The sequence below is a fragment of the Anarhichas minor genome, unplaced genomic scaffold (genome assembly GCF_050575085.1).
Source record: "Anarhichas minor isolate MPS153535 unplaced genomic scaffold, ASM5057508v1 ptg000086l, whole genome shotgun sequence".
NCBI lineage: Eukaryota > Metazoa > Chordata > Actinopteri > Perciformes > Anarhichadidae > Anarhichas > Anarhichas minor.
In genome coordinates, this window is record NW_027466532.1 from 22,181 (window position 1) to 36,136 (window position 13,956).

Here is a 13,956-nt window from a genome sequence, read left to right on the forward strand (position 1 = left end):
AGATTAAAGGACTTGGACTTGAATCCAGGACTTGGAGTTGGCCAAAATATCATCCATGTACACCTGTAAACCAAAAAATATTTGTGGGCATGCAGAGCCTTGCCATAATGACTGCCATAAGAAAATATGCTTATTTCTACCCCACTATCAATATAGTCTGTCTGACTGAATAAATTCAAATTCACTTCAGAGGATGAACAGTCTCTATGTCACACACTAGGCAAAGTTTAGACCTTCATATTCAAAATTACAGGATATTAATCGTACAAGTTCAGACAAATGTCATCAAGTGTTGACAATAAACTAGTTTTAAATAAGCAAAATTAAATGTGTAGATATAACAGAACAACAAGTGATTGTACAAAATATACAACTATGATAGTGTTCACTTTGCGTGCTGTTTAAAAGCCGTGTTTCGATAGTTTCTTTTCCAGGATGCAGTTCACTGCGTCAGCTTCATTTCAAGAAGAAAATAAGAGCAGGTGATGTGAATGATCACACATTTGACAGTCCATATCCCACCCTGATCCCAACTATGCAACCAAGCATCCATCCTACTTTCCAGCACCTTTCCGGTCATGAGATTGCCTCTTTTGGAGCATGCTGGGAAGTGTATTTCTAGATTGCTCGGTTACCACTTGTTCTTACCGAGAGTAAATCGAGATGAAACTCTACTTCCCAGAATACCACTGCTCAGTTCCCTTATTACTTCATTTCCACACCGAACAAGCCACACAAATGTCAGATTTGTTACGTTTGTAGCAGATAGCACCGGTCAGGGTGAATTTGTATGGAATGCGGAACAATTGTTCATTATATCAAACACTTATTTGTAGCACGGCGCTCATACACGTAGAATTACGTACTATGGATTCTGTGAGGGAATGTACGAGTGGCATCCTTGCTAATTAAAAAGTAGCTAGTTCCTAAGTTAGCTAACAGAAGATGGAAGCTAGTTTTCTAGTCTGCTTTCGTCCGTGGGAATCCCTCACTAATATTAGCTAACTTGATGGTAGCTAACTTGATGGTAATGCATAGCCTTGCTAGCAGCATTGCTCTGCCATAATCCTGTCTGTTAGCTAATATATCTACAGAAAAAACTTCAGCGATGGAAGAAGTTGACAAAATTTTGATTCACGCACTCAAACAAGTCGGCACGTAAGTATTAGCAGCCTTTAATTAATTGTTTACAATGGCACCTTAACCACGAGTTTTTGAAATTACATGTTATTAGGTTTGTTGGTTAGCAACATGCTGTCAGACAGAAAGCGTCCATGTAGTCAGCCCGTCACATGACGTGAGTTATTGGAGGCAAAGGTTGTGAGCTAGCAGTGAAAGTGATCAAACTAACGTTATGAATGTGTGACCCACAGAGAGGTGAGTGAGGAGACGGACAGTGTCAAACAGTTCAGCAGTGAGCTCATAGTGGAGGCGGTGGTCAGATGTATCCGGGTGATCGAGCCAGGCCTGGGCAGTCCGCTGCCCACATCCCTCCCTCCAGGCATGTCTGCCCGCTTCAGGGTGGGCATGAGCCTGGCACAGGCCTGTCAGGTAAGACACTTCTGAGTTATTCAGGATGAAGGACTTCATTAGACCCTTTAGTAAGTGTTTGAACCCGAATCCAGTTTACTGAAGCAGCAGGTCATAGCATATGACTGAATAACAATCAATACCAACAATTGGAAGTTTATTATATAATAATTTATATGGTTAACAGATATAAGAAGCTCTTCAGTGTACACAGATTGTTCTTTGCAAGTAGACTGCCATGATGTCATTCATTGGCCTAAAGAGGGATTACAATGAGAGACTGCCACTGAAGGCAACAATGTTTGTTGATTCCTGACCTCGGAAACAGTAGTTTTTAAAACTCAAAGTCCACTTACTAGGTTGTTCTGGAGCTTTCAGCCAAATCTGATGGTCTTCGTCATTAGATTGAATTTGCTCAGTTGTAAATGACAACTGACGAACTGAGCAAACTACATCCATGTGTTTGAAAGCCCTGGTAAAAAGCTTTTAAGTGGAGTTTGAATTAAGGTTTTTGTTAAATGAAATGTTATCTTGAAAGGAAGTGTGTGACCTCAAAAGTGTGTTCAATGAAAATCTTTTTGAGTCCTTCATTCTGAGTCTTTCATGTTTCTCTTTTGCTCTTGGATTCACTTTAACAAGAATATTCAAGGACATTATCAGCACTGTTTCCATTCGGTCCGTTGTAGTGACAGACTACATACTGACCAGAAGGTTTATGATACATTTTATTTGTAGAGCACTTTCCAGGACACTTAATTAGAAGTACAGGTAGTTGTGGGCGAAGTTCTGATGTGTCCGTATGAGTACCAGCTCAATTGAAGCACCAAATCACTGCCTGTAGTTCCTCAGCAGTATTCCTAATACGTCAAACTATTGGTTTGCAGGACATTGGTTATAAAGGAGAGATAGGCTACCAGACTTTCCTATACAGCAATGAGCCAGAGATCCGCTCCCTGCTCATGTTCCTGGTTGAGAAGCTGCCCAGAGAAAGTGCAGAGGCCTCAGACCAGCCGACAGGTATGCAGAGCACCAGTCTATGTCCTCTACACAGTTTCATGTCACCTGTCATTGGAGAGAAAGAAATCTAGTACACGTATTGTTACATGCGCTGTAATTTGTGCCATAACCTAAGATTTATACTATAATCTTGGTTTGTAGCTATACGGTAATATAACACTGATGATTACATTTGATTGACATAAATAAGCACCCTTTATCAAGAATAACTGCACGTAAGCTCAATGGGTGTTTCAGTAAGTTGTTTAACAACCAGACTGTGAGTCATAATCCTCAAGTAGAATTTGATCCCTCTTTATCCAAACAAAGGTGGCAGCTAGACAAGTGAGCAGCTTTTCTTACAGTGTACCATTTTTTGGGGTGTCAATAACAAAAAAACATTGATAGACAACATCTTGATCTATATATGGGTCCCTGTGTAAGTATATCGTAACGGATAAGAATGGGTGTAATGTACATGTAGATTTTAGTTAGACCATTCACATATAAGAAATCAGTCATCAAAATCCACCCCAGACAACTGCACTGTTTCATGTTGGAAGGTTTGGAAGGCATTGCACCATGAAGGAAAAGAGTAAGAATCAGTAACACAGTCCTACAGAAATGAGGAAATGTTGTTGTCTCTACAGATGTTTGCATGACAAGGCATTTTGTCATGACTTATTGAAGAGTCATCCAAAGCTGTCGTCTCTTCCTGTAGGTAAATCGGTGGTCCTTCAGAGAGCCATCGCTGCTGCAATCAAAGCCCAGTTGGTCGTTCCTTGGCTGCCTCCTAACTGCAGACTGCCACTGCACGGTGAAACACAAGTAAACTCTTTAAAGTTGCATTTTGATGTCTGAAAACTGCTTTAAATTAGTGCTGGGCAACGATTAAAATATTTAATCGCGATTAATCGCATGGATTTTTTGCGATTAATCGCATTGTTATGGCAAAGTTCAATAATGAATTCAAAAGTAGTGTATTGCGCACTTTTATTTAAAAAGTACTGCTATATGAACAAAAGGGCAATAACATTTGGTTCACGAGATGCAGGTAGCATGTTTTATACCTAATGTGAATATAATTCATACTTTGTTGGCATCTTATTCTGAAAACCGGATGTTTGTCTGAAGAAACCGGATGTTGTCTCACGTTAATCTTTCCGCGAACTTTCAAAGTCCTTCGCTCGCTCCCGATCTATGCCGTTTCAATGCGTTTACCGTGAATTTCACCATATAGGTGCAGTACAATGTAAGTGTCTGCTGAGTTGACCATGGAGATCTGAGTGTCTGCTGACTTTACTGCAGCAATGTCCAGTAGTCTCCAGGGAGAGCAACAGCTGGTGCAGCTTCTCTCTTTATTTCTGCCCCCCCCCCCCGACCAGAAGCGAAGTCGCCTTTTCTCTACGGCAACCCTGAAGGGACATATCATCTCCAATACAAAACGATAAACATGAGACAGTCTGTTACAATAATAATAAATTAAAAATACTTACCTGTTTTTTTTTTGTTTTTGTTTTTTGTTGTTTTTTTATTATTATTATTATTATTATTGTTTTTTTTTTCCCATCTCAAAAGGCTCAAGGACATACATACATACATACATACATACACACACACACACACACACACACACCTACCTGACTATTGGATGTTTGCTGGCTTTTATCACGCTGTTCTTGTCATCCTCTTGTTGTTATGTATATGTATTGTCTCTTGTCTTTCAATAAAAAAAAAAAATTATAATAAATTAAAAAAATGCGTTAACGCGCGATAAAATAATTGTCGGCGTTAAATTAATGAATGCGTTAACGCAAAATGAACGTGTTAACTTGCCCAGCACTACTTTAAATACATGCATACATAATAAACATGGGGATGTGTCAAGGGGCTGCACGGTGGTGTAGTGGCTAGCACTGTCACCTCGCAGCAAGAGGGACCCGGGTTCGACCCCCGATCCCGGGTGGTCCTGTGTGGAGTTTGCACGTTCTCCCCGCTGCAGCGTGGGTTCCCTCCGGGTTCTCCGGCTCCCACAGTCCAAAGACATGCAGCTTAGGTTATTTGGAGACTCGAAATTGCCCGTAGGTGTGAATGTGAGCGTGAATGTTTGTCTGTCTCTATATGTGCCCTGCGATGAACTGGCGACCTGTCCAGGGTGTACCCTGCCTTCGCCCAATGTTAGCTGGGATCGGCTCCAGCGCCCCTCAACAGGATAAGCGGTTTGGATAATGGATGGATGGATGTGTCAAGTCTATCAGCAACAGGACTGAGAGAGTGGCCGAGCTTCATGGGTGTTGTAGTATTATTGGTCATCTGCCATACCAAACTGATGGAAAAAAGTGATTTCTTAGAAATGTAATTGAAATACAAACTGGCATTTAATAATCTAATTTCGCTGTAACTGAATTATCCTGGCACTTCTAAATGGAAATTTATAGCGGCAAAAATACTTTGCATATTTATTTTATTTTACAACTTCCCAACTCTATAGTACACATATGTCACCAAACCAAAGAAAGCTCTGATGCACATTATATTTTTTTCTACATTTTTACTCTTATTTATGTTGGGTTGGGACAGTAGGTTTAATGCAGCTGAACTCTGTAAGAAATAAAGTAAAACTAAACATTTTACTTTATTTCTTATCGGCACATAATCAGCAGGAAATTACTTGAGTTTATGTCGGGACATGCCTAGTGATAAATGATTGTGTCTTGATTTTGTCTTTCTTCTCGGCCTCTGGATGCATGATAGTTACTTGTTTATTATAACATGTAACCTGTCAAGAGAGAGCGTGTCACTTTCTGACATGTTAATGATTTCTCCCTGTTTAGAGTCCAGGTTCATTGCACAGTTTCCACGCCCAGCCTCTCAGTTTGCCACACTGCACGAAAGGTCCAGGAAAGAATCGGCTGAAAGGTAGGCCTCCTACTGCACGTGCTGCATGATTTCAGTTGACCAGGGGAGTTTCCTGTTCCACCCAAGCAGCAACCTCTGGTGTTGAAAATTAAAGCCAAGGTGGAAGTGCCAAAAACTGTAGTTCCTCAAATGGCCAATGGAGGCTGATTCCAAAAGCAAATCAATCCCCATAGACCCCCATGTTAAAATTAGGCTGCCACCTCCGTGTCTAAAAAGTGAAGTCTGGTTGTATAGAAGTCTATGAGAAAATGACTCTACTTCTCTCTTGATTTATTACCTCAGTAAACATTGTAAACATGAGTTTATGGTCTCAATCTCTAGTTTCAAGTCTTCTTCAATACAGCAACGACGGGGCTACGTTGTGATTGACAAGTCGCTACCCTACCAGAGCCGTACACAGCGTCTCTACGTCGCTCTTCCAAAGTCCAAATATGGTCACTTCCGTTCACTGGTTGCCACGGCCAAAATGACGAACTTGAGGCTTCAAAACTGGCATCCATAAACCAATGGATGACGACTACGTCCTCTTCTTATATACAGTCTATACAGCAGAAATAAACGTGTTAACAGCCTGGTACAAAAAATGGTTTTGGTCTCTAGGTATAGCTAATGTTCCCGCTCAAGAGAACTCTACGGGGGATGAATTCTTATATAACCCGTTTAGATTTTATTAAGACTTGAAAGTTGGTCATAATTGGGGGCGTGGCTGCTTTGAGTGACAGGTGGGTGCCGTCTCAGGAGGCTAGCTGCTAGCTGTCTGCTCTGCTGTTCCACCGACTCTCCACCTCTCTGCCCCTTTTTAGATTAGCCGTGTGATAGACAGTGTGTCGTCACTGCCAAGATGGCAAATGACTTCACAGAGACTACGTCCATATTTTATCCACTCTATGGTTTCACCATGGTCCTACTGATTTGTTTTTGTCATTATTGGGGTCTAAAATGTCCAAATTTGCAGCAACTTAAGTAATTATTCATAATTGCCTGTTTGTTGAACAGTGTTTAAAGAACTCCATAATTATATGTTGATAAAGTATTAGTTTCATAATCTTCAATGGTTTCAATGCAGATTGTCTGATGGAGCAGGAATGTGAGCTGACTGTTTTCATGGGAATTGTGCACGGAGAGAGCAGAGCTTTGAAAAACAAGCTGACAATGCTTCACAGATGTGCTACTGTTCAGTTCACTCTCAGTCTGGTGAAATCACTGTTTGTGTGTTTGTGTGTGTGCGCGCTGTGATTTCAGAGGTGCAGGACTACCAGCGAGACATTCTTCCCCCTGTGACCGCTCAGCCTTCCCATCATGCTTCTGTGGTGGCATCCATTCTGGAGCAGCACACGGCTGAGCTGAGTGCTGCTCAGGAGTGGGACAACGAGTGGAACAGTCGAGGACTTTTGTCTCGTCTCACACCACAGGTACATCCTTTCACATTTCACACAATTCTGTCTGTTACCGCTGTGCTTTTGAGGCTCTGAACATGCATCGGCTGTCGTGCTGATGATTATGTTTATTACAGACCATGTTAAATTAGTTTGTCTTATTGTTGAACAGGAGTATTGCTCCAGGAAACTCACCCGGCTGCGTAAACGCATCGAGGAGCAGCTGCGTTCTGCTGCACTGCCCTCTGCTGAAAGTGCCTTTGGTGGTCCTCGCTCCACCTCTGACCTGTCTGACTTACTGCAGGCCTTCAGAGGCTCCACCCCCTCGGACCACATCCTGACCAAGGGCACCCACTTCACCCACACACAGAAGTTCACCTTCACACAGGTGAGGACCACGCCGCACATCATGCTTTAAAACAAACCTATCTGCAGTAAGACTTGAACACCTGTTCTCTAACTGAGGTGTGTGTGTGTGTGGGGGGGGGGGGGGGGGGTGTAAAGAGGTAAAAATGAAACAACAAAGTATGCTTTACATTTTGTACTACCATGACATTTGCAAGTGCCTTCATCATTTCAAGTGTTGATTCTAAAAAGAAATGTCCGTCCAGCAGCAGCAGGCGGCAGCAGTAACAAGCCCCTCCATCACTGCTGGCCCTCAGTCAGAGAGTGACATCCAGCTCCGTCAGCAGGAGGAGCAGCTTTCCCTCCAGCAGCAGTTCCAGCAGCTCTGCAGTGATGTTGAACAGCTAGCAGCAGACATGAAGCACATAAGTGTCACTAATGCACAGGTAACACACACAGAGAATGACGTAGCCTTGACATGATGTGTAAGCTAATGGCCCGGCTGTTTGTTCTTCTAAACCAGCAAATATTGAATATGCTGGTATTTGTTTTATATCTTGATCAGATTCTGGCTTCCAACTGTGAATCCGAGCATTCACTCAAACACAGTCAGAAACTGGTCGAAACGTTTGGCGAGCAGTTTCATGTAGAAACTAGTTCCTACATGAAACTGCTTCCAACAAGGTCTGTGGATTATCTTGAGTTACCAGGTCATGATTTCTGGAAAGAGACATTGCTGTTGAGTTTCTCAAATGTTAATTTTGGCGCTTTGAGCACCACAAGCTGAAAGCCATCTAGTTCCATTATAGTGGAGAGAAGGCAGACATCTCTACGGCCGATACCTCCAACACTAGGAACTCACACCAAAACAAATTGATTAATAACACTACAGGTAAGAGGGAAATATGTATTTTAGATTTTGGGGTGCACTGTCCCTTTAAGGGAAAGGAGTTTGCGCTGATGTATTGGATTATTGTCTTAAATGTGTGATGTGTTATATGTCCAGGTGTTGGATGAGCTGAAGCAGAGAGATCTGGGGAACTCTGAAAACGAGGAGAAGATGCAGGTGAAGAAGAAAACAATCGACTTGCTGCCAGACGCAGACAACAACCTGCTGAAGCTTCAGGTAAGAGGGCTGAGTGAGACCTCTGAACACTGCTGGCTGGAGACCAGTTATCAAACCCAGCAGACCACACAGATGTAGTGGAAACCTGTATGTTTCTTCCTCCAGGCTCTGGTGGAGGCTAGTGCCAAGCGGGTGGTGAACCTGGCCTCTCAGTGGGAGAAGCACCGCGCTCCACTCATCGACGAGCACCGCAGACTCAAAGAAATCTGCAGCAACCAAGATGTAAGTGGGGCCTTTCAACAGATTTGTGTCTTCATTTGCTCCAGTTAAAACACTTTTGTTTCTGATCATTTGTCTCTGTTTTCCTCAGCTGGAGTCATCCAGAAAGCTGTCTGAAATCAAGTCTCTGCATGATAAGATCCGTGTATCTACAGAGGAGGCCAAGAAGAAGGAAGAAATCTACAAACAACTGGTTATGAACTGAATTTACATTCTTTTGAGAACTAGCCAAGAACCTTTAGTTTCTTTTTAGCACAGGTGTATTTTTTACAGCTTTTTGACACAGGCTTGTTTGAACGTTAATTAAGCTGCATTATCACTTGTGTTCCGGCACCGTGCTGAATGTGCTAAATGTGTGTGTGACTGTTTGTATTGTGTCTGTTCTTTTCCAACGTAGGTAACAGAGTTAGAAAATCTTCCTCAGGACGCGTCTCGGTCAGCGTACACTCAGAGGATCCTAGAGATTGTCAGCAACATCAAGAAGCAGAAGGAGGAAATTACCAAGGTATATTTTATAGCAAATTACAAGACATAACTGGAAATAACTACTAAATAAAGTAAGCAAGCAAATGCACAGCTAGCTTTAATAGATCCTGTAAGCAGACAGGTGGAGTTCTGTCAGGCCGCATGTTTTCAGTGAAAAAATCCCAAATCCTCTGCACATCAAGACCTTTATACACCGGGAGAGTGACGGGTAAAGAACATGAAATACAAAATACTCTGCGAGAATATTTCCCATCAAAACTATTCATACTGGCAGCGATGCCAAAATTAGTTTTGAAAGACCAACTACATGGATCCTGTTAACCCAGAGCAGCGTCTGTCTGATGTAAACTGTTGTATAGCCTGAGCTACTGTAAGCTATTTTATTGAGTTTCTATGTAAGAACGGAAGGAGTGGATCTGGTCTGTCCTGTTCTAGGATTCAAATAAAGGGGGGGCTTAGCCCCAAGGGCAGCGGCATGTTTGTGTGCGTAGTGCGCGGCTATTTTTTTTGGGGCCCATTTGGGGCCGTGGATATCCATTGTTTCAGACAGTTCATAGATTGGTTCAATCAGAAAGAGTGTGATTTTGCTCTATAATTTTGCTTGCATTCAGTATATGATAACACAAGAGACAGAATTTCAGGGTCATAGTGAAATTTGACAACACAAATATGAACCTTTCTCAAATAAAGAGAGAAATAATTTTCCTGCTTGTAAAGGAAAGACAGATAAACTAGCTTTCATATCCGCGTCACTCCCAAATCCTAATTCTTAAAGGGACCGCACACAATGGATGGAGAATGGACCTGACAGTGTCAACTTTATATCGTTAAGTATGATGATGGCTGTTGGATTGTAATTTGAAGGGGGAGAAAACATACAAACCAGAACGCACACACATATGTAGCATGTTAGAGTTATAAATAACTTGTCCATGTGAGAAACAATAGCTTAATTTAATGACATCACCAAAAATTTTAATTTATTTTTTTAATTTATTTTTTTAAATCCAATAATGCCAAATTATTTGGGGGGGCTGAAGAACATTTTAGGGGGGCTTCAGCCTAACGACGCCCCTGGTTGAAAGGACTATTAAAGTTTGTCTTCTTGGTTTGGACCACGGAGCCTTCCTGTTGGTGTACTCTATAGTGTATGATTTAAATGTATCACAACGTGATTGGTTGATGCCTTCATTCATGGTGCGAAAGCTCAGAAAATGAACCTCACTTTGAAAAACTTTGGCTTTAGTTCTGTGTGAAGGTATTTATGACAAAAACAACAGTTCGGTGTGTAAAATCCTTTATGGCCAGCAAACGGCAACCTTTTGAAGGGAAATCCATTCATGTCAGTGAGGTTCCTGCATCGGTGGGTCTGAGCTTTGAGTGTGTGCTGTGTACCAGCTGTTGCATCCCCCCATCACCACTTTGCTCACTTTCCTTGCAGATTTTGTCAGACACTAAGGAGCTCCAGAAAGAGATCAACAGCCTGACAGGGAAACTGGACAGAACCTTTGCTGTCACTGATGAGCTGGTCTTCAAGGTAGCAGAATCTATTTTTCAGTACTTCTTGCATTCAAGTGTATGTGTGCTCTTTAATCCTGAGAATTTTTGAAATTGTTGTTTTCAATATATAAGAATGTGTTCTTTGTTGAACAAATTTTTCATGTTTTAATTCATTAATTTTTTTGTCATCTGAAGGATGCCAAAAAAGATGAATCCGTCCGCAAATCTTACAAGTACCTGGCAGCCCTGCATGAAGTATGTCATCATGATTGTCTGACTCTTCTTATCTGTTGCTCCTATCAGAGAATGTGTTACATGTCATCTCTCCATCTTACATTCTTTAATAGAACTGTAATCAGTTGATCCAAACCATCGAGGACACCGGTACAATCTTGAGAGAGATTCGAGATCTAGAGGAGCAGGTAGGATTTCCAGTTCCTCACTCTGTACACTAACACTTTTTTGGGTTACACAGAGTCAGATGAGAAGATCATTATCACTTTCATCTTTGTGTCATCTTTGTGACCGGAGCTGTAGGATGTTGTTAGCCTAGTTTAGCATAAGGACTGGGAGCAGCCCATCAAAGGCCATCTTGTTGACATATAGCATGTGTATTTAACACATCTAGAAAGACAAATTACTTTTGTTCTTACAGTAGAAACACAAAAGTAAGTGCCAGCATACATAAGCATACTGCTACAACTGGAAGTATCTCAGTCTTAAGGTTTTAGTAGTGTCTTAGTGATGGGTTTCATAAGCAGTCCATTTGTCATATAACACATGAGTCTTTCCATATCACATACCTCTTCAACAATGTCCAGCCATTGTCTCAGAGGGGGTCCTTTTTGGGCCATTACCTTCTTGGTTGCTGCTAATGGAACTTAACCCTTTTTCCTCACTTTAAATAAGTTGCTCTGATGTCCTTGGAGGATAAAGATATGTGTTAAAAAACTGCAAAAACATTTTATATTTTTATTCTCCACTCATCTAGTTAAACCTTTTAACCAACTTCAGTTCTGATTATAACTACAAAATATGAATTACACAATGTGTGTTGTTATAAAAAAAAAAACACTAACATTTAATTATTTTCCATATTCTAAATTCTAGGGGAAATAGATTTTCTTTTATACATTCTGGGTTTGTCAGTGATTAGCAACAACATTGGTTTTCATGCATTACATCAAATAAAACTTGCACCCTTTCCAACATTTATGCCATGGATTAACACAGCCACTAATGTACCTAGTGAGACACAAGCGGTAAAGAAGACATCTGTCCTATTGTAGTATCATTTCTCATGTCAGGTTGCCTAAATATAGCAGAACACGTCTTTCAACTCTTCAATATATCATCACCATAAACTCTACCAACATGTCACAATCACTGTGGGAAATCTGGTTTCAACTCGTTTTCAAAAAGAATCTCTGATTTCCAGATATCTGAAAGCTTTTGATTTCACTCCTGTCACTTATAGTCTCACGTGCCCATAGTTCTAACATGTGATTAAGGATCTGAACTTGATACCAGCCATTCAACTGTGAACTTTTACCTTCTTCTCCAAATTCTATTTCCTAACCACTGTACACCAGAATTCCAAAGATTTCCGTATTAGTTGTAAGCTAGTCCAAACATGTCTTGAACCTGAATATCACTGAACTGGACACAGAGATGGAATTGATGTTTGTCCCCAAATTGATTCTTTAAAAAAAAAAAAAAAATGCAGCAGCATGTTCAGAGATTTACTGTACAATGAATTTTTCAATGGCATCTTGAATTGTCCACAGATTGAGACAGAAAATGGTAGTAAAACTGTGGCTAACCTGGAGAGGATTTTGGAAGACTACAAGGCGATTCGACAGGAGAACTCAGCCCTCGCTGCCAAAGTCAGAGAAGGCTGAAGGAAGCTCTGGTTTACTCCGCTCTGCCTGCTGAGGTGAAAGTTGTGGTGAAAACCTGGATCCCTATGGGACTGAAAACAGCACTCCAGTTTTCACACTGAAGAGACCGTTGTTCATAAACACCGCCCTCTGTTGCCATTGGAGACCTGCTTTTCTGTAGAAAGGCAAGCTGACTTTGGAACCATGGAGTTAACCTGGCATTTTAATGCACAACCTGTATAAATGGATGAAGATGACAACTAGTGTTTCATTTCAAACTGATTTCTCCGGCTGGACGTGCTCTCTGAGGGCCTATGCGCTGGTCTGATTGCTCTGTACTTAAAGGAAACAACAGTGGACAGCAGAGGGTGCTGTCAGACCTTCTCTGTTCTAATGTAAAGTCATTCATATCGATGTATGAAATGTTTTCATAAGATATCTTGATTAAACTAAAATCTTTGTTCAGGAATTTTTAATATGGGAATTATTCCACCATTTTCATACATTAGCAGTTCCTTCATTGTCATGATTATATTTGATCTGAGTATGTTGAGTGAATGGCATTTGAATGTAGTCCAGCCCCATCAGCAAAGTATTGTTGTGTATATGGTACCAGCTTGAATAAAGATGCCTTACAAACTTGAAGAGCAGCGCTTGTCAGCCTTAAGAAGATGCTGGTCATGATGAGTGCACCTACTGTTACTGACATCATCTACACCTCATTGCGCCGTTGCACTTTTAACACCAATGTAGGCAAATATTTAGGTTGTAATGGATTGAAGACTATTTGGTGTTTTACCTTGTCGTGCTGCTGGGAGGTACTCCCTGTGTTTGTGTTCAGGACCTGCTGTTGACGTTTGAAAACTCAAGTTAGAACAAAGTGATGGCAAAAAGAAGTATGCCACGCTTTAAGTGTCAAATGCCGATTTAGTGTTTAATGTCGCTGTTCTATTGGCATATGGTCTGTCAGTCAATCCTCCCCATAAGCATAAACTAATTGGTAAATGATAATGCTTGGATTACAAATAGATTAGCACCTTTCTGACATTAGCGGACAAAGAGATTTTATAATTTGTCGCATTCTGTGGCTGCAGGCGTTCCATGCGAGGTGCTGGCTTTGTCATTGGGAAATATTTGGGGTTCACTGTCTCACTCGAGGACAATAATTTGACATGGACAGAAAGGGGATAGGACCATCAAAACCACTTAATGTGTCATATGCCTTTTTCAGGCTATCAGGTCACCCCTGAGCAGGAGGGGATGGGACCCTCCTTCTATATATTATGCTGACATAGTGTCAGCTCTCATTCAAAACAAGTTCACCTCTTCCTCGCTTCAATAGCTAAATAGAACTGGGGTTATATCCATAACCTTAAGTTCTCTTTCATAGCATTCGTTTCATGTCTCACTATGGGAAAAATACTGACTCCTGGTTGCTAGATATGCCAGTAAAGAAGGCAACTGTCCCCTTCACTCGTGAGGCACTATGCTCTGAGAAGAATCCACACTGGGGACTGAATGTGCCAGAGTTTGTGCCAGGACATCCAACCTATAAAATCTAGCGGAGCGGGGCCCAACA

At 41.4% G+C, this 13,956-nt stretch overlaps 1 protein-coding gene across 3 annotated transcripts; it reads left to right on the top strand.

Annotated features, from left to right (window-relative positions):
• Positions 1 to 720: 720 nt before the first annotated feature.
• ccdc22 (CCC complex scaffolding subunit CCDC22) lies at positions 721 to 13,022 on the top strand. 3 transcript variants are annotated; one of them, XM_076081710.1, is made up of 16 exons: positions 721 to 1,158; positions 1,374 to 1,551; positions 2,415 to 2,547; positions 3,248 to 3,354; positions 5,361 to 5,445; positions 6,688 to 6,857; positions 6,994 to 7,209; positions 7,433 to 7,612; positions 8,173 to 8,292; positions 8,398 to 8,514; positions 8,603 to 8,704; positions 8,909 to 9,016; positions 10,439 to 10,534; positions 10,693 to 10,752; positions 10,845 to 10,919; positions 12,285 to 13,022. In XM_076081710.1, the coding sequence occupies exons 1-16, from the start codon at positions 1,109 to 1,111 to the stop codon at positions 12,396 to 12,398; spliced, it is 1,911 nt and encodes a 636-aa protein (XP_075937825.1). In that variant the 5' UTR covers positions 721 to 1,108; the 3' UTR covers positions 12,399 to 13,022. The 3 variants fall into 3 exon arrangements, with proteins under 3 accessions (XP_075937825.1, XP_075937826.1, XP_075937827.1); XM_076081711.1 differs by having other exon boundaries at positions 7,436 to 7,612; XM_076081712.1 differs by lacking the exon at positions 721 to 1,158 and having other exon boundaries at positions 1,412 to 1,551; positions 3,248 to 3,343.
• Positions 13,023 to 13,956: the final 934 nt, after the last annotated feature.